Source organism: Vanellus vanellus, assembly GCF_965231255.1.
Source record: "Vanellus vanellus genome assembly, chromosome: 1".
Taxonomy (NCBI): domain Eukaryota; kingdom Metazoa; phylum Chordata; class Aves; order Charadriiformes; family Charadriidae; genus Vanellus; species Vanellus vanellus.
In genome coordinates this window covers 133,234,683-133,253,805 of record NC_138905.1, presented here as the reverse complement: position 1 = coordinate 133,253,805, position 19,123 = coordinate 133,234,683, and the positions used below count along the sequence as shown (strand labels likewise).

General features: G+C 44.1%; 1 protein-coding gene across 1 annotated transcript in view; it reads left to right on the top strand.

Moving 5' to 3' along the window:
- PTCHD1 (patched domain containing 1) overlaps positions 1-18,562 on the top strand; it is a 34,968-nt gene extending 16,406 nt beyond the window's left edge. The window contains exon 3 of the mRNA XM_082482835.1: positions 16,305-18,562. Coding sequence (XP_082338961.1) covers positions 16,305-17,959 — 1,655 coding nt within the window. The 3' untranslated portion in view covers positions 17,960-18,562. The remainder of the gene's footprint in view (positions 1-16,304) is intronic.
- The last annotated feature ends 561 nt before the right edge of the window (positions 18,563-19,123 follow it).

The window sequence follows — 19,123 nt, the reverse complement described above, 5'->3', positions numbered from 1 at the left end:
CGAGGGACGGGGTATATCAACAGGTGAACAGAAGGCACTAAAGACATGTTGGAGTTTGTCGTGAGAACTGTTTCAAAGCAGCAGCTAGCTAGAAGGGCAGGGTTTTCTTTTTTTTTTTTTTCCTGCAGTACAACAGAAAGATTTAGCGTGCGTATCCAAATGTATTTCATGCCTATAAGTTGTTTTGCTTACAAAGGATGGTTTAACTCAAGGTAAGTGAAGGCTAGAGACACAAACCACCCTCCATTATAGGCCGCTGAACTGCTTCCACTTAATTTCAGTGACCATCAGATTAAATCGTAGATTAAGTGACCTTTAGAAAGCTAAAGGATTTCTAGCTAACAGCGTAGCCCCGTAGCTATTACTCATAATCTCATGGCTAAAAGCAAAAATTGGATAGAAAAAAATGATTACACTGGACGCATTTCAGGCAAGGCCCCTTTGCTAGTATGAATCATTAATGAAGTTTCTGCGGTTTATAGCAGCTGAGAATTCTTAACTTTTCATCAGCAAGGGAGAGCCGGGGGGGGGGAGGGGGAGGGGAGGCAGGACAGGACAGGACGACACTCTCCAGACATCATCTGCCCTCTGCCACGAGACAAGATTACGTCTTTCCTAACCTACCCTTCCCGCCCTGCGCTTTGTCTCCTCCTTGGGCCGCTTACCCCTGTGTTTCACTGCACTGCCGGTGCAGCATTTGCATCATGTCTAACCCGAATTCCCCTTCTGCAACTGAGCTGTCCTCCTTATTTATCCTCTGCATCTGGAAAACACTTTCTCTTCTTTTTCTTTGCATATTTGGGACCACTCGTACTTGCCTAGTCCTCTTCCCTTTAATCCCAGGTTTCCTCAGACTATGTTTATCAGACTTCCAGCAATCTTCTTGCTTTTGGCCGCTCCACATCTTCCGTGGAGTGCGGTGCCTAAATCCGGGCACAGGATTCAGGCTGAGGCTTTCAGCAGCAAGTAGAGTAGGAGGATGATTTCACACATCTTGCATATGGCACTCCTGTTCATACATCCCCACATGACATTCTTTTTTTTTTTTTTCTCGGCAATATGAAATGGTTGGCATTTGGTTGGTGGCACATGGTAATTCACAGATCCTTCATGTCACTTTCTACCCTGTTTGCACAATGAGTTATTCCAACCAACACGTAGAAGGTTACCCTTGTCCTTGCTGAATTGTAGCTTGTTTATCTCACACCATTTCTCCTCTTCATTAAATTCATCTTGAGACCATTACTGCTTTTCCAAGGTGCATTAACTGAAGTTGGTTAGCAATGTTTTGCAATTATCTCGTTTTTTCTTATTTTCAAGAATTGCTTTCTGAATAGTTTAAATAGTTTGTCCAGTCACAATCCCATTTTAGTAATTCAGACAATATGTATCCAAAATACTCAGTTCAGTGTGTTCTGTAATACCCGATTTCATTCCTCCTGTTTTCTGTCACATCCCTTCAGCATCAGCCATTTCCTAGAACAAACAAGCTATAGTGGAGGGTACCAGTCTCTGTAGGTGTTGAATCCTTAGCTTTTGCATGGATAGGACAATTTTACACTATTAAATTACCGTGGCTCACCAAGTTGCACTCTTAAGCTCAGACTGTGAAGTGTAGACAGGAACATCTTTTGCCTACCCCACCTGTTAAATATGACATACAGGAGGTTTAAACACTTCACGCTTTGGGTTTAATCACCTTCACGGTAGTTTATTCTGATTTATTTTACCGTTTAATTAAGGCAGGTTACTGTAGCCCAGCTCACGAAAGGTAACTCATTAAGCCATAACAACTCAGTCATTGATGACTGTACATAGCCTGAGTATGTCCCTACCATGACGATTTTTATGTTGTGGCAGGTTTCTTTTTAGCCCTCACTGGCTGCTAACTGAATGGCGAAAACTGAAGCCAGGAGAGATGTTGCCAGAGACCTCCTTCCCCAGCAGGTACCGAAATAGCGGGGGGGTCCCCTTTGGTCACCAGAGGTCCAGCTGTTGAGGCAGGAGGCAGTGCCGGGGGCTGTCCCGAGCCCCCGCGGAGGGGCTGTGCTGGGGGGGAGCGGGCGGAGGAGGGCGGGCTGGCTACGGCCGCTCTCTTCTCTAGGGATACCCTGTCAAGTCAAGCCGGCAACTTTTCTTCTTCAGCTCTGGATTTATACAGGTACTAATGTGAAAGTGAAGCCTGAAACCTGTGAAACTTGGCAGGCTCCCACCGTTTGTCTGGGCGTATTTTGAATTAGCATATGCCTCCGTGGTTTTTTAAAACTATCGTCATCTGCATTTATCAGTGTGCAAAAATGTAATTGAAGGACAGAATTACTCACATGCCTAGTTCATGTGGAAGGCTTTGCTGAACTAAGGTTATTCATTTTTGAGCCTAAGAACCAAAGAATAAGTTATTCAATTTGATTGAATTGAAAATATCTGATTTATAGTGTCAGCTGAAAAGCAGAATTCACATCCTTATTTCCTATTGCCCGCTCCGTTAAAAACTACAGATGTTTGGTCTGGCACAGATGCTAACGTATTCATCAGAAGTTTCCCTTACGCATTAAGTGCTGTTTAATAACTGCCAATCCTTTAAAAATAACCAGTTTCCTCAAAAAAACCCACAGTGTTACCAAACAAACCATTGGACAACACGCAGCACTGGCTGAACAAGTTTCTGGCGTGACGTTCTTTACCTCCCAGAGGTGGAGCGCAGCATTTAACTTAGGGACTCAAAGGAAAATTGCAGTGTTGCCCTTTGCACTGAAGAGAAAACTAGCAATCTGTTTCCTATTCCTCCAGAAACTCCTACGGCTTATTTGGGGAGAGGCGGCTCTCTTTAGCTGCCAAGTTCGTGAAAAGCATCGGCTCTGTGCAATCGCGGTGGAATGCCAGGCGCTGCCAGATACGGGCAGGGACGCAGGGACGGCTCCATGGGCTTATATTTAGCCTCCGATGCTGGCAGGGGAAAACCAGTTAGCAGTTACGGGAGCGGATGGTGCTTGCAGCGTGCTGTAAACAGAAACGATAGCCAGACTGGTGTGAAACTCAGTAAATCGGGGACGAATGCAAATAGCCTCTTCTTACCACCTCCCTCCATCCTCCCATCATGTCCCACCCCGTCGGTACGCCCCTTCTGAGGAGAGAGGAAGGGAAACCAGTCGACAGAGCAGGTCCAGAGAGGGACAACTGGGAAAGAGCAGGCGGAAGTGTCGGGCAGGACCCACGCAGGGTCCTCCTGAGGTTCCATCACGGGTGGGGGGAAAGTCAGGGGGAGAAGGAGACTGCACAGGGCTGCATCTGGTGGGGGGGACACTGGAGCAGGAAGGGTGCAGAACACTTTGGGAGGTACCTGGAGGTACCAGGGCTCATAGGAGCACCTCACAGATGCAGAAGAGTGCCGATCGTTTCTCAGGAACACACATTTTTTGGAAGCACACGTTCCACTGGCTTCCACCGTGCTGGTGGAGGAGTGGAGATATATGTACAGGGGCTTTATGGATACAAAAAGTTGGAGCAGCGAAGATGGGATCTGAGGTCAGAGACAGCTGGGGAAGAAGGTTGGAAGGAAAACATTAGGAAATAGAAGAAGAGGGGAGGTCAGTGTGTTTGATGATGGGAGTGAAAAGCACAGGAGGGCAAGTGAGAGGATTGCGGAAGGTTGGGTACCATGAAGGCAACGGGTAGCTAAACCAAGCAGGGCAGCTAAAAACCAGCGTGAAAACCCTGAGGGGACAAGGGTGCTTGGGCCAGCACGTGCAGCTTGCTGGAGATGCACCTCGGTGCCAATAAGGCACCTGTCTCCTTCTTCAGTTTTCTGGAAGAACGTGCTGTTAGGGAATTGCAACCTATGCCAAATTTGTAGGCCCTAAAAGCATTCATTATCCTCTCTATCAAGCACCCAAGTGTTTGCTATACTCAGTAAAACTCAAGTGTCAACATTGGTTACATATAGAGAGTTTCAAAGAGAGAGAACCAGCCCATGCACAGGTCTCCCCGGTGCCCTTCGGTCCACACATGAAGGTAACACATACACACACACACACACATATGAACGTTTGACTTTGTATAGCACTTTTCCACTGATTTTCCTGTTGTCAGTTAATAAAAATGTGAAGCTTACCAAGTTTCTTGGTTTTATTCCATGAGCTAAGCTTTCTCGCTCTCCCTGTCCAGCTGCCCCTCTGCCGTCTCTCTGTGCCGGGAAGAAGTGTGTCCTGCCTCAGCTCGCTGCCCCTTTCTCCCATCTCATCCATCTTGTTTGCAGTCTCCAGCAGCATCCTCCAGCAGGTCTTGCCCGTCTCCCTGCTCCAGGCCACGGCATCCTCTTCCTGATGCCTGCACAGCTCTCAGCATCTTTTGGTCCCCCTGAGCTTCCTTCATCTTTTCTCCTGCTTTCCCCACTCCTGCCAGCATGTCCTCTTTGCCTGTTTGGGGGCTTTTTAAATTTCTCTTTTTCTCCCATCCTGCCCTCTCCTCAGCCACAGCTGGGTCCATTGCTCTTACCCTTTTCCCCATGTTCTTGGATAACTTCCTTGGCTCCCAAGCAGGTCCCCACCACACCCTGCAGTCGTATCTCAGCTGCTTCAGATTTCCCAGTGATTTCTGCCATTCATCCTTTGCTGTTTTTTCACGCTGCCAAAGGACTCGGGAGTGACCTTTTTGTCACTTCATCTGCTCAGCTTTCCCAGTTCAACCCTGCGCAGCTCAAGTATATTCCTAAAACATTCTGTGTTTTGTTCCTTTCGTTACCCTTCTAAGAAATAAATAAAATTATCTGGTTTTATCTACCCTGAGCATAATCCCAGGCATGTCATTTTCCTAGTCCTTCCTTTTTCCTCTCCTTTTTCTCTCCTCAGTCTCTTCCTGAGCTCTCTAAGCAGCCATGCATCTCCTGCAGTCCCTCAGGCATCACCTGGCATTTCTGTTCCTCGAAGGGAAGAGCAGAAGTAGGCCCCCAGGCCACCCCTCCTCTCTCAATGTACCAAGGAGTCCTCTCACCAAAGTCAGTGTTTTCCACCCAAAGGCGACCACTTCCTCCACCTGCTGGTCTCCCTCTCTCCAGTTCTTCTGAAGGACCTGGTGCCCCAAGCCCCTTGAGGAACCCAAACACCAAGAAGCCACTAATGCATGGGAAGAAAAGAGGCTTAAAATATGAACGGTGGCAGAGTATTTTAGGCACTTGTACCGGCCCTTTCCCGCGTGGTGCAAAAGCAGCTTGCAACCGGCCACATGTGATGTCCAACACGCATCCACATTCTCCCCTCACCACCACGAACCCCAGTGAAATCCTTGCACACATACATGCTTCTTGGCTTCAGAACAGTGTCGATGACTCAGTAAATATAATGCTTTTTGGAAAAGAGGAGCTATATCTGTAGGAAGTCAAAGTCAGTCCAGAGAATGGTTTAATACTGAAACCCCGTGCTGTACAACCATAGAGCAAGATCAGGCATTGCCTCTTGACTGGTGGTGCTCCAATATACACTTATTTCGTAAGTGTGTTAAAGGTGATGCAGTGCATTTAATGAGCGTTCATTTATGCAAAGTGTAGCAGAAAGATGTTATACTTTTACTGTCTGCGTTCTTTTAACTACCGAGAAGTCAGTGCGTGCCGTGGTTTAATGGAGGGGCTTGTCAGGGAAGTCCCAAACAGTCAAAGCTACTGAGAGTTTGGCTCTGAGAAATTTTTCTTCAAGTAGCGAAGTCCCTCAAGACAAACTTCCACATACATGAAAATATATTGGAAGTTCACAGGTCAGAGAAAAGAAACCTTTTACTATCTCTATATATACATGTAGGAAATATATATATATACACATTTGTGTTATACTTTGCGTACTGGACTTGGGTGGTCAATGAAGAGCTGGGAAAGGTCAGCAGGAACTGATGTGACTTTTCATTTTAGGTCTTTCTGTGAGAGAGATGGTGAACATTTTGGGCTTCAAGTAATGACATTCCCCAAATAGGGAATAGCCGAGAGGAGCTCGGAGGGAGGGGGTGTGCCCTTTTCAGGTCATGAGACCTCTGTGTTCTGGCAGAGGACACTGGCAGAGATGGATTAAGTTAAACTGGAAAAAGTTAAGTCTGGATGCTTGGTGGAAAGCCCAAGCTGAGTTCCAAACTTGCAATGATTTTTTTTTTTTTTTTTGTCAGTAAAAATAATAGTTCATATGTGCTTTAACTGAAGTTTTGCAACTTTTTGAATTTTGTGTTTCACATATGGTTTATCTCTATATTATGAGTAAGAGTAATGACAAACATTGCTTAAACGGGAGAATTTAAGGGTATGCTTGAGATGTTTTGGTTGCAGCTTTCTCACCAGAAAAGGGGAACTTGAAATGTGGTAAACTAATCCATATTCCACTGGCCCATATTCCACTAGGAAAACACTCCCAGAAGCAATTGATATTTTGGCTTGTGGGCTTAGAAATTTAAAACAGATTTAAAACACGCTTTTGCCCCAGATGTACTCACTGTAGCTTACTCTGTCTTCAGGACCTGTCACGTATGGTATGTCACTTGGCCGTTCTGTAACATGGTAAACACTGACCTTGCACGGGTGATTGCAGGTGGCTTTCATCTACCTTTAAGTAATTTTTTTCGCACGGCGTGCATAAAACCTATCTAAAACTCGCTTTGTGGGGAAAATCAGTTTCCAATTTTGTCTGCTGACATGCATCCAAGCATGCCATGTGCGCGACGAGCCCAGTAGTACTTAACATATAACTCTGCCTCTTACGACCTCCTTGGCTGGTGAGGCTCGAGGTACCCACATCACGGGGGAAATTCACCTTGCCGGCCGCATCTGTCATTCCTTTACTATCCTCCATCGGAGTCTCCTGTGGCTCCCCTGACGCAGAGGGTGGTCCTGGCTCCCCTCGCACATCCCAGGGTCTAGCAGCGGTGGTGGGCAGCCGCGGCCCCAAGCCCTCCTCCTCCTGTCATCCTCCGCACCGCCAAACTAAACCTTTCTCCCTGTCTCTTCCAATAACAGCTTAGGCAGGGCACTGTGCTTCCTGGGGAATTTTCTGGCGTTTCCGAGTTAAAAGAGTTACTGGGAGGAGCGGGGCACTCCCGGGCAGGGAGACCCTTTGAAGGCCAGCAGGAGTTAGATGCTCCCCTGCCGTTTGCCCCAGAACCGCGAGCTTCCGCCTCCGGAGGAGGTTTGGCTCAAGTGCTTTCGGTTCGGATCTGCAGAAGGTCTGGGTAGTCGGGAGATGAGCGCGCCGTGCAGACATAAATATTCCAGCAGCTAAAACCAGATCTCGCTAACGCTCGGCTCCTTCTGTTGTGCTGAACGAAGTATGGCTTTTAACTTTTGCCAGGTCTTTCACGAAAACAGAGGGAAGCAAGCCACACGTTTAAACAGAGTTGACGGCCTGCTATTTAAATGCCAAAACAAGCCTTTACCAATTCTTAAGTGGAATTAAATATTCACTTCATATGTAAAAGTAGATTTTGAACCATAACTTACTTTGCTTATCTGTCTTTCTCAAAATAAAAGAGAAGTTTTCTCTCAAATGTATTTCTGTTTTAAAAATGTGCTTATCTGACATTCCTGCTATCACTGTAACAACAAAACCTCAAATATCGCATTGGTTCAATGCTGAAAAAGGATGATCCAAGCAAAAACCATCATTTTCCCAAAGCCTAAATTAGTAATTTTTATTCTGTTGAAATCAATGGCACTATTCAAGATTAACCATGTACTTGTTGAATTACCCATAGAATCGAAGAATTGAGAGGCCATTGATTTGAATTGAATTTGGTATGGTTTTAAAAAAATAATTTGAAAATGCAATATTAAGTGAGAAGTTGGCTTTTTTGTAATGAATAGCTTTAAAATACACATGCTCCAAAAATAAAAAGTGGCGAACCGTGTTACTGCCATTCCTGATTAGGGGTTGTAGTGAAGACTAGGACTATGAATACTGAGGTGTTGTTTAATTCTACTTATTTAAGACTTCTTTGCTTTGTTTCTTTTCCCCCCTATATAGGTAGAAAAATGACAGAAATGTCTACATATGTCTTGTATATGTGTTTCTTCAGAGCTAGGGATTTATATGTGGAATGATTTTCATTTCAATACTAATATGTAGATCATGCTCTTAAAATTAGCTTGTGATTTGTACTGTTTTCTGAAATACCAGCTTATTGTTGCTTGTTTGCCGCGATAAAAGATAGTACTGGCAAGTTTATAATTGGGATGGATCACGTACCCCAATCATCGCTGACTGTGTCCGGACCATTTGGGGTGAGACCGAGAGCGTGAGGGTGATTTGGGTTTGTCTGCGTGTTCTTTGTGCAACTTTTTAGTGTAACTCAGAAGGAGCTACGCCTGACCCAAACCAGGCCGTGTCACAGGAGAACACAGGGCTAATCCTACGCTGCGTTTCCAAACATTTACGTTTAGAAACATCGAAGAGGTAGGGTAGTACGGCAGAGGTCCACTGCCAGCAGACTGGGATCAGAACGACTGTGGTGCGGCAGATCCAAGTGAGTCTTGTGAGCAACTTGGCCCCCTTTTAAACTATGCTTGGCGGCGCTACACCGGACCTAAATGAGGCACAAACCTTGTGCTGGGTTTCCAGACGCATCCCCGTTTTCCCGCCTGTGCGTGGAGCAATTTGAGCGCCGGCTTAGCGGCCCGGAGAGCCTTTCTGCAGGATCTACGACTAAAAATAACATCGTGGTCTCATACCATGAAGCGCTGAGCACCAGTTGAAGATTTCTCCTCTGCGTGCACCAGCCAATGCGGTGTGTGGTACGGGGACACTTTCTCATCTGCGGTGCGCCTCTGTGGGCACAACCGCCCACAGCTGTGAAACACAGCAGATCCCGGGAGCATATTATTAAACATTTTGGTTTCTCTTATTTTGTTGCCAAGTAGACGCAGCACAAAACACAACTCTCTCTCCGGAGACCGAGGCGGATTTTTATCTGGTGTGAATGCGCCAAGACGCTCGTAGTTTTGATCCCAGTCGTAAGTTGAGGAATACGTGGGCACGCCTGGAGCGCTCTGAGGGGGATGGCCGCTGCTGTTGGAAGCGTGGTTGGAGAGGTCAGCCTGACAATTGAGGGCGAATGGCTAATACTCAAACCTAAAGCAACCCCAGAGACTGATCTGCTGGTATCATGCCTAGATGCCTAGCAGACTGACACATCTAATTTCAGTATGTTTCTCTTTGGGGAAGATCCTAAGCCAGATGTTAACATCTGCAGACGTAGTACACCTTATTAATATATGTGTAAAATTTAGTAGTCTTTAAAGCAACAACTGTCAATACTGAACCCAACAGCATTGTCGTCATATTTTTGAGGTATGTTTTCATACCTGTAATCCAGTTCCAATACGGACATGTAGGGTCTGTGTGCCAGGAGGTAAAGAAGGCATTTCAATACGTAACAGCCTACGCTTATACCAATATACCCCACCCTGAATCTCTCTTCACGTGTTCCTCTTAATCCAGCTACCATGGCTGCACATATCCCTCACGCTTACTTGCCCTTAGGACCCGTGCTTGGAGATATGAGATGAAGTCGGGCTGTGCCTGGGTGGCTGGGACTTCACTCACTTTGCAAATGAGGACGCTCTTAAGACTACTCAACTGTCCACAGCCCTCGGTGCCCTTGCCACAGTTCTCCCGGAGCGAACACTGCTGCCTGGGAACACAGCTGATCAGATGGATACCTTATAGGATGTTAGCACTCTATAGATTTTGGTCTACACTGCGAACTGGGCCCCCAAAAATACCCAGGCAAGCGTAGGAAAAGCAAGTAGGGTTTGCAGGGCGTTTTCTTTGCTCGGCAGAAAACGTTTGGGACAGGCAGGTCTGCAGGCGGTGGGATGCCGGAGGATAGCGCACCCTCTGACATCCACACAGCAGAGCTGTAGCATTGCGGCGCCGTTCAGGGACCACAGAGGTAGACATCAGTTAGAGTAACCCACAGTTTGTTAGCTAATTAACAGCTAACAGCGTGCTAATGATGATTTAACTGTTTGTCTCGACCCGTGCCACTGAGTTGTGATAAACTCGGTGCGAACTGTCGTGTAAGTTAGGCTTTGGTGCTAATTCTGCCTGCATGCAGAAGGATCTCGGTTAGCTGCAGGGTTTTATTATCTTAGCGAGAAAGGAGTAGGAAAGCAGATGTTCACTTCAACTGGATGCGAATTCCCTTGCTCTGCCTGCGTGTTCGGTAGCACTTTGAAGCGGCTCTATGTTCCGAGTGAAAATTGTGCCTGCCGGGAGAAGCCGCATGAGGCAGGTCGCGTGTTTGGGCAACAACTGGTTGATTGCAACTCGTGTGACAAAAGGGGTCCGGATTAGCAGTTTCGCTTGGCTTTTCAGAAGATGGGAGCTGATGAGCTCACTGATCTAGCTGGAAAAAATAAGTCAGCAGGGGGGAAATTACCTCAGCCTCTTTGTTGACATTACTGTGGAAAGCAATCCCAGAGTTGAGCAGTGTACGTTGTTATTTTTAATACTGTCAGCTAGGAAAATTCATTGCACCTTCATTATATCATATGTTATTACAGGTATCGTTTTGGAAAGGGCAATTCCTGCGGTATGATTCCGACCTCCCATGTACTAATTTTGCGCAAGTGCAGTTCTTGAGACCTTGCCTGCATTGGCAGCAAGCTGGGGTATGAATTTATAGCATCCCAGCTATTTCATGTTAATTCACCCGGTGTTTGTCTCTGCGGATGATATTTCACTCCACTTTGAATGTGAATCGGGCTGTCCTTCACAGATTTCCACAAAGCAAGCTGGTACAACATAGCTAGCCCTCTGTAAATTCACACGCTTTTCACAGCACGCTAAATTCCTCTTGCAGACAAGTGCTCCTTTTCAGTGGGATGATTTCAGGCTTAAATCAACCTAAGTAAGACGGCGTTCATCCCGCTGAACCGATAGTGTTACAAGGATGCAGCCATTACAACACAAGCAGAAACCTTAAATCAAAATCCAGACTTAACCTCAGGAACTCCGTCAGAGCATGCGTCCACTTCAGGTTCTTGCCTGCCCAGTTTCCAAGGCTCCCATACATCCTGCCATGACTCATTCCCAATTTCAGCCCGTCTTTTGTGCCATCAGGGTCAGGAAAAGATTTCAGATTAAAAAGTAACCCTCAAAAAAAAAAGAAGAAAAAAAAAAAGAGGTTGCCGATGTTTCTAATCCTGACCGTTCCTTTAATCCTATTTAGACTATAAACAGGTGAATTAGTTCCAACGAGGGAGCGGCAAACTTTGGTAGGGGTGGGGAGGCAGTGCCCGAGAAGGGGGAAACACCCTTTACCCCAACTTTGCTGCTAGAGGAGTCTGCCCCCTTAGGAAGACAGTTTGGTGCTTTATTAGTCTTAATTCTGGCAGTCAATGGGCAACATACGCCCTGGTGCGGCATTCAGCCTCACCGAGGTGGAGATCAATCATTATTAGTGTTTTGTGTGCCGCTGCATTAAAATGGGATGAATAAAATTAACTACCCCTGAAACGTGACCTTCCGCACAGAAGGCTGGAATTTCACAATCTGTAAGTGAGACTTTATTCAGAGAAATTGTACTCAGGTGTCAAACACACGTGCACACAACCTTCAAGATAGTCAGAACAAAAAAAAAAAAAAAAGAGCCACAGTGTACGGTTATTCTCTACTTTCATAGATGGGTAAAAGTGCAAGAAGAGAAACCAAAACCTTGTTCTCAATGATCGCAATGATCTGACTGAAGAAGTCTATGTGAATACCCAAACCTCATTTTATCACGATAAGATCAAAACCTCACGTGATTTTAGTGTAAAATTGAACATATCCTTTAATCTTTAAACAATAAAAGCAGGCAGCAGCCTTTGTTTTAGGGAGGCAATTAAGCCAAGCGAATAGAGAGCTGGTCTGTGACTCCCATGACCGGGAGGTGACTTCGCTGCCCTCCCACAGGCTCTGGGGCTGCTTTAAATCCCTTCACCCCTCTCTGCTTCAGTCCTGCCATTTGCCAGGCAGGAGCGGATCCAACTTTAAGCCGAGGCTGCGGATGCCCATTCGTAAAGGCCTCTTGCTTGAACGCCCCCTTAGCAGGGGAAAGGATGCATTTCTTTTGTGAGATTTTAAAAAGAGCAGTTACGGTGCCTGCACATACATAGCGTTTAAAATGAAGTAAATAATTTGATCATTTTAAGCAACAGAATATTTTGCCTTAGTTTTTACAACTTCCTACAAGTGCTTCTTTTCTCTCAGTGCATGTGCTGCATTGATTTTGCAGAGTACGTGTAATTGCAAGACTTGATCCCGGAGGAGGCAAAGGAAACTTTTTATAGCATTTTCAGGCCACTCATAAAAGCTCTGTATTTAAGCTAGGCATGATTTATTGGTTTTATTGCTGGTATTGTTATTAGTTTCTAAAATTAAAGATAGCCCACCTCAGCCCATAAGAAATTTAAGTTCCTCAGAAATAACAATCACTATCATCTTCTTCATTTTCTTTGGCTACAAAAGCCAGAATTTCTGTCCTCAGTCATCCAAGACGTGTGGTAGGAGTACAATGTCCTACAATGCAAAGTAGTAGAAAAAGAGAATAAGGAAAAAAATATTTTGGTCCCCAGTTTCTCCAATACCTTTCTCCTATTTCCCTAAGATTTTCCTTTGCCCATTCAGAACCTCTTTTGCTTAACAAAATCCCATCTTTCTGTGTTCTCCTTCCTCTTAGCTCATGGTGGTACAGCCTGACCGTAGGGCATGACCAGTGAATCATAATAGCAAATGTCAACAGGAAAAGCTCTTCAGTAGCCCATTAGCTGTTTGAGTTCATATTTATTATTTATTGAATGACTGTGAATAATGAACAAATTGCTCTAAATCATTACAGATTTGTGGCTAAATCTCTAGTAAAAAGAGAAAATAAGTTAAAGCAATTACAGAATTTATTTGCAAGGAAAAAATTGCCTTCTTCTCGTTAATATTATATAGGGTAGACATAGCGCGAGCAAGAGGAATAGAGGTAATCAGTGCAAATTGGTTAGGGATGCAAAAAATGGAAACTCTGAAATGGCAGAAAAGTGAAAGAAATTCTCACAAAAATGCTTCCATGGAGCTATCTGCCCTAATCTCTGTGGGTTAGAGCATCAGTGAGTTGGACAACATTGGAGATTGTCACCCCAAGTTGTGCTTGCAGTCAGTATTTAGAGGAGTAAATTAGGTTAGGTAAATCCCATTCTAGCTAAATAAGGCTAATCTTTGGACTGCCATGCCTAATTTGTGCACAAGTTTGGGCTTAATCTTTTTCTCAAAGGATACCAGATAAGGTCAGTAGTGCCACTGATGCAAATAGTGTGCAAGTTTATCATTTAGGTTTATCTTCCTAAAGGCAAATGAGAATTTTGTAGCTATTATACAAATGGACAGAGGAATCACAAATTGCACAATTGAAGGAAGATACCAGTTCCTAGCACACAGATTGTGTTGCAAACAACAAAAGGAACCTATCCCAAAATAGAAGAGTATCTAAATGTTTTTCTGTTGGCTTTGTGGAGCACATGCGGTAACGCCTCTTCGTGCGTTTACTTGAGCAGCTCTCTAAATCAGATTCCATTTTAGGGTAGCCTCGAAGATTATGTAAGAGCAAATTGTGGGTTTATGTTTCCTACTTAAAGAAAATATGTGGTATCAGGAGTCGTGTTATCAGCCATTATCCAAAATCTGATACCTGTTAAGGAGTCATGCTCAGCATCATATTTAATTAGCTCTAAATTCTTTTTTTCGTCATAAAGTCAAAGGCTTTCCAAATTAATGCGGCTATTTGAATATTTTTAGGCAAGAGCCTATTAACGCTGAAATGTTTTTTTACAAAAACATGCTATAGCTGAAGCTCACGATGGAAGTAATTTGTAATATTCAATGACCTCATTTTATTCTGTTTTGCTTACTTGAAGCTAATGCATATGATGCTATGTGAAATTCTCAGACGAGCCTGTCTGCAGGACTTATGGGAGCCATAAATGGATTAAACCTCTCACTCCCCGCTTTGGCAAGTGATCAGTTACATTTAAATAAAGGTCAGTCTGTCTTTACAAAGAACACACTGAAAGCAAGCTTAATAGCTTTCCCTACTGAGCCTAGAACATAACTATTCGAAGCATAATTAGCAACGGGGTGCCAGTCACTGATTGTGCTTTTTGCTTGATTTTACGTCTGGGGAGTTCCAGTATTCCCCATTAGCTTTAAGAGGGGGCACGGTGCTAGTTATCAAATTGACAGTCTTGACCTGGCCTCTGAAAGCGGCTGTAAAACACTGTTTGGGAAAATTAAGATGAATGCCAAATGCCATACCAAAACCAGGACCGTAATATTGCTACAAATTGGACATTCGTGGTCCCTGCCGTGACTCCAAATAACAACGTAGGTAAGATATCTGCTATACGTGAGAGCGCAGACTTTGTTACTCTAAATACCACGTGGCCGTGATAAGGAGGTACACTGGCTGTCCTATTATCTCTTCTTATGAGCTCTGTGTTTTGAATTCTTTATAAAATGCGCCGTACTTATTCTTTTCAGCATTAACAGAGTAACCAGCTCTGCCATCTGTTAGCATATAGATAGGAAACTCCTTGCGGGAAGGATAGAGTGAATGAGCTACAGCTGCCCCTACAGTAAAATGTACTGACCACAAAAGGGTTGTTTTGTCACGTTCATTGACTGTTTAGCCGACGTGAGGCATTTAAGAATAAGCATGATCGTAGAATGGTTTGGGTTGGAAAGGACCTTAAAGATCATCTCGTTCCAGCCCCCTAACACGTTTTCTGGTTCTTCCGAATACCTCATTTGTTTGGGGGTCTCCTGACCCATATTCATAGCCCCTGTGGCAACAGCGGTAATCATCTACAGGTGGAGAGAACAGAGCCGATACAGCAGCTGTGGTACTCTGCAGCCAGCCTGACATTCTAACAAAGATCTGTGAATTACCTTGACCTGCCTGACCGGAGCATCAGCGTCAAAAATCCACTGATTGCACTTCAGTGTCATCAGGCACTAATTCAGCACTGATCATTTTCTCTAGTGTTATCAGGGAATGGGTAAGAGCAAAACACTGCGGTCTGACTTTTGGGAATTTCTAGAGATAATGCAAGAGCAGACTGGAGAGGTAGACAGGGGACAGCAAAAACAGCATAAGAATAAGGAGGTGGAGTAATCAAAAGGCAGCAAAGAGGGTGGGATAAGATGGAAAGGATCTATTAAGTAAAGATGAACATGATACAAATTACTGTGAGAAGGTATTCAAGTCTTACGTTTTAGGTGTGATACAAAAACTGTATTTTTATGTTCCTTTCTGTGTGAAACACCAATCTGCTTTTATCTCAGCCACTCTCACCTGATAGCTGGTCAAGGGCTGCGTTCCCAGCTCAGGTCCACTATGAGAGAGCAGAGGTCTATGTCCTCCAAATGCACCTTGGTTATCAACCACAAAACAGAAACCATAAGAGGAAGATGAGCAACCAAGGATTAAGATAAAACCATGCGCTTTTCCCAATTTACCTGCACTTGGGGGTTAAACACAGGATTTGAGGCCTGCAGATCTTTATCTCCTTTAATGAATGCTATATCCATATTAAGAGTTAATTAAATATGTTACAAAATGCAGGAACTGCCAAGAACAATAGAACTGCATTTGCTTTTACAAGCCCTTAGACATATTAAAGTAAGAAGACCAATGCGTTAAGCAGTTCCATATCAGTTCTACCGTTCCGCATCTCTGAAATTTATTTGTGCTTTTTTTTGTTTGTTCCCTTTCTAGGATTTCTTTTTCCTGATGGAAAATTTGTATAGGAAGTGAAGAAATCAGTGACTGATTTGCTTGACAATGTTCAGCTCATATGAAGGTTTCGTTTTTTTACAGATGTTCTACAAAGCAGCCAACCAATGCTCTGCTTCCAGCGTAGGCACTTCAAGGTCGTATTTCTTTGTTTTCACCACAGGTCAGATCCCGTCACCAGGAAAAACTAATTTCAAAGCATCTTCCATCACAGGCACTCCAAAATAATGAAACGAAACAGCCAACCAGAAAAAAAAATCCTTTTTCTTTAACCCATCAACCCTGCGCCAGCGATGCAGAACTCTCCTCAAGCTCTGGCAATAAGGTTTGCTAGTCAGGTAGCGAATGCGCTCCTGTGGCTTAGACCACCGTAATAATTTCTCTCTTCTGCAGGACGTTTACTTCAAGCATTGACAACGGCAAGCTGTGTCTCCGTTGGGTCTTTTAGCATGTCCACGTTACATTTTTCCGCGTGTTGATTCGAGTACTTTAAACACTCACTTTGTTCTCTGTTGTAGGTCATGGGTTATATGGGGCTTTTGAAATGTTGTCCTCCTGGAGAAAAACTAGAGAAGACCAACACGTTAAAGAGAGGACTGCAGCCGTATTTGCAGACTCCATGCTCTCGTTTTCTCTCACCACTGCCATGTACCTGGTCACTTTTGGAATAGGTGCCAGTCCCTTCACTAACATTGAAGCAGCCAGGATTTTCTGCTGCAATTCCTGTATTGCAATTTTCTTCAACTACCTCTATGTACTCTCCTTTTATGGTTCCAGCCTGGTGTTTACTGGCTACATAGAAAACAACTACCAGCATAGTATCTTCTGCAGAAAGGTACCAAAGCCAGAGGTATTGCAAGAGAAGCCTGCATGGTATAGGTTTCTTCTGACAGCCAAATTCAGCGAGGACACGGCGGATTCAGAGGAAACGAACACTTACGAGAGTCATCTTTTGGTGTGGTTCCTTAAACGCTATTATTGTGACTGGATAACAAACACTTACGTCAAGCCTTTTGTAGTTCTCTTTTACCTTGTTTATATTTCCTTTGCCTTAATGGGCTACCTGCAGGTCAGTGAAGGGTCGGACCTGAGCAACATCGTAGCGACCGCAACACGGACCATTGAGTATACGACTGCCCAGCAGAAGTATTTCAGTAACTACAGCCCAGTGATTGGGTTCTACATCTACGAGTCGATCGAGTACTGGAACACCAGTGTCCAGGAGGACGTGCTGGAGTATACCAAGGGCTTTGTGAGGATATCTTGGTTTGAAAGCTACTTAAATTACCTTAGGAAACTCAACATATCTACCGGATTGCCCAAGAAAAACTTCACTGATATGTTGAGGAACTCCTTCCTGAAGGCCCCCCAGTTTGCCCATTTTTCAGAGGATATCATCTTTTCCAAGAAATACAACAACGAAGTCGATGTCGTGGCCTCCAGGATGTTCTTGGTGGCCAAGACAATGGAAACCAAGAGGGAAGAACTTTATGACCTCCTGGAGACCCTGAGGAAGCTCTCTCTCACCTCCAAGGTGAAATTCATCGTTTTCAATCCATCGTTTGTGTACATGGATCGTTACGCCTCTTCAGTGGGAGCCCCCTTACAAAACTCCTGCATTAGTGCTTTATTTCTGCTCTTCTTCTCTGCATTCCTGGTGGCAGACTCTCTGATCAATGTCTGGCTCACTCTAACTGTTGCCTCGGTCGAGTTTGGAGTTATAGGTTTTATGACCTTGTGGAAAGTGGAACTAGATTGTATTTCTGTGTTGTGCTTAATTTACGGAATTAATTATACAATTGACAACTGTGCTCCACTGTTATCAACCTTTGTCCTGGGCAAAGAGTTCACAAGAACTAAGTGGGTGAAAAATGCCCTGGAAGTGCATGGGGTAGCTATTTTGCAGAGCTACCTCTGCTATATTGTTGGTCTGATTCCTCTTGCAGCTGTGCCTTCAAATCTGACCCGTACACTGTTCAGGTGCTTGTTTTTAATAGCATTAGTCACCTTCTTTCACTGCTTTGCCATTTTACCTGTGATACTGACTTTCCTGCCACCGTCCAAGAAGAAGAGGAAAGAGAAGAAGAATCCTGAAAACCGTGAGGAAATAGAGTGTGTTGAAATGGTGGATATGGATAGCACCCGAGTGGTTGACCAAATTACAACAGTCTAACTTGTTTGTTTGTTGCTTTTTTACACTAGGTCTTACTGAGGGGAAAAAAAAAAAAAAAAAAGAAACCAGTACTAACTAAACATCTGGGGAGAGGAAGGGGTTTGGCTGTTTTCCCTCCCTGCTCTAATCTAAACCCAGGAATATTCAGAAATGATGGGAGAAATTAAAAATAAATTTAAAAAAAAAAAGAGCTGGGGGGTTGTACCTTGCTCAGCTCCTATCACAGCTATTATGAGAGAATTTGCACGCACATGCAAAGAGGGGTTGAATTTTAGACACGTGAAGTAAGATCTAATGAGAGAAGTTGGGTTCCTAAGCAGCCGTCTGCATGGCCTGTACTGCAGATGCTGCAATTATTGTGGCTAAGCCCAATCAGATCGAAAGGTCAACTGTCAAGGCTGAAGTAGCACTAAATGTTCGCTGGATGTAAAGGCTTTACAGACTTTCTGCACAGCAATAACTCAAGTCAGCGAGTCAGCTCTTATAGGTCTTAGCCATCACATTTAATTTTTCTTTTCTCCCCTAATCTAAACATTTATGCAAGACTGTATAACAGATAGCAAACTGTACTGGGAAAGAAGGCAGTACACAGCAACCAAACACTTTCCAAACACTTTTATGTTATAAATCACTTTTTTTTTTCTAAAAATGTCATTATTTTAGAATGTAAATCATCCCTTGATACATTTTTAATCATGGTTTTATAGCTGTTTCTTTTCTTATAAAAACAAAAAAGAACAAAAAAAAAAGAACAAAAAAATCCCAGTGACTCTGTCACTCTAGAAAGTATATAATTCTATTTTATATATGTCTCGCTACTAGTTAAACACGTAATCTGCTTTACCAACTGTAACTTTGTTAGCACTCTACTAACACGTGCGAGTGGATCTAGCAGCAGACAGAAGACGGTGTACTGAATATTTCAGCACCAAAATCCATGACGCAAACCTCAAATACTAAACTGTCGTCAAGAAAGTGAATGTTAGGGCTCTTTTAGCGAGAGCCTATTTCAGGCCATTCACTGGTAATGCACACTAAGAGGATTAGTGGGTAGTTTTACGTAATGTATAACTTAATCCCTCGGTCTTCCTAGAGTACCTGTAAAGCAATAGACCTTGCAGCTACGGGCTCTTCCAAGAGACAGTAGACCGTGAGAGTGGTGTG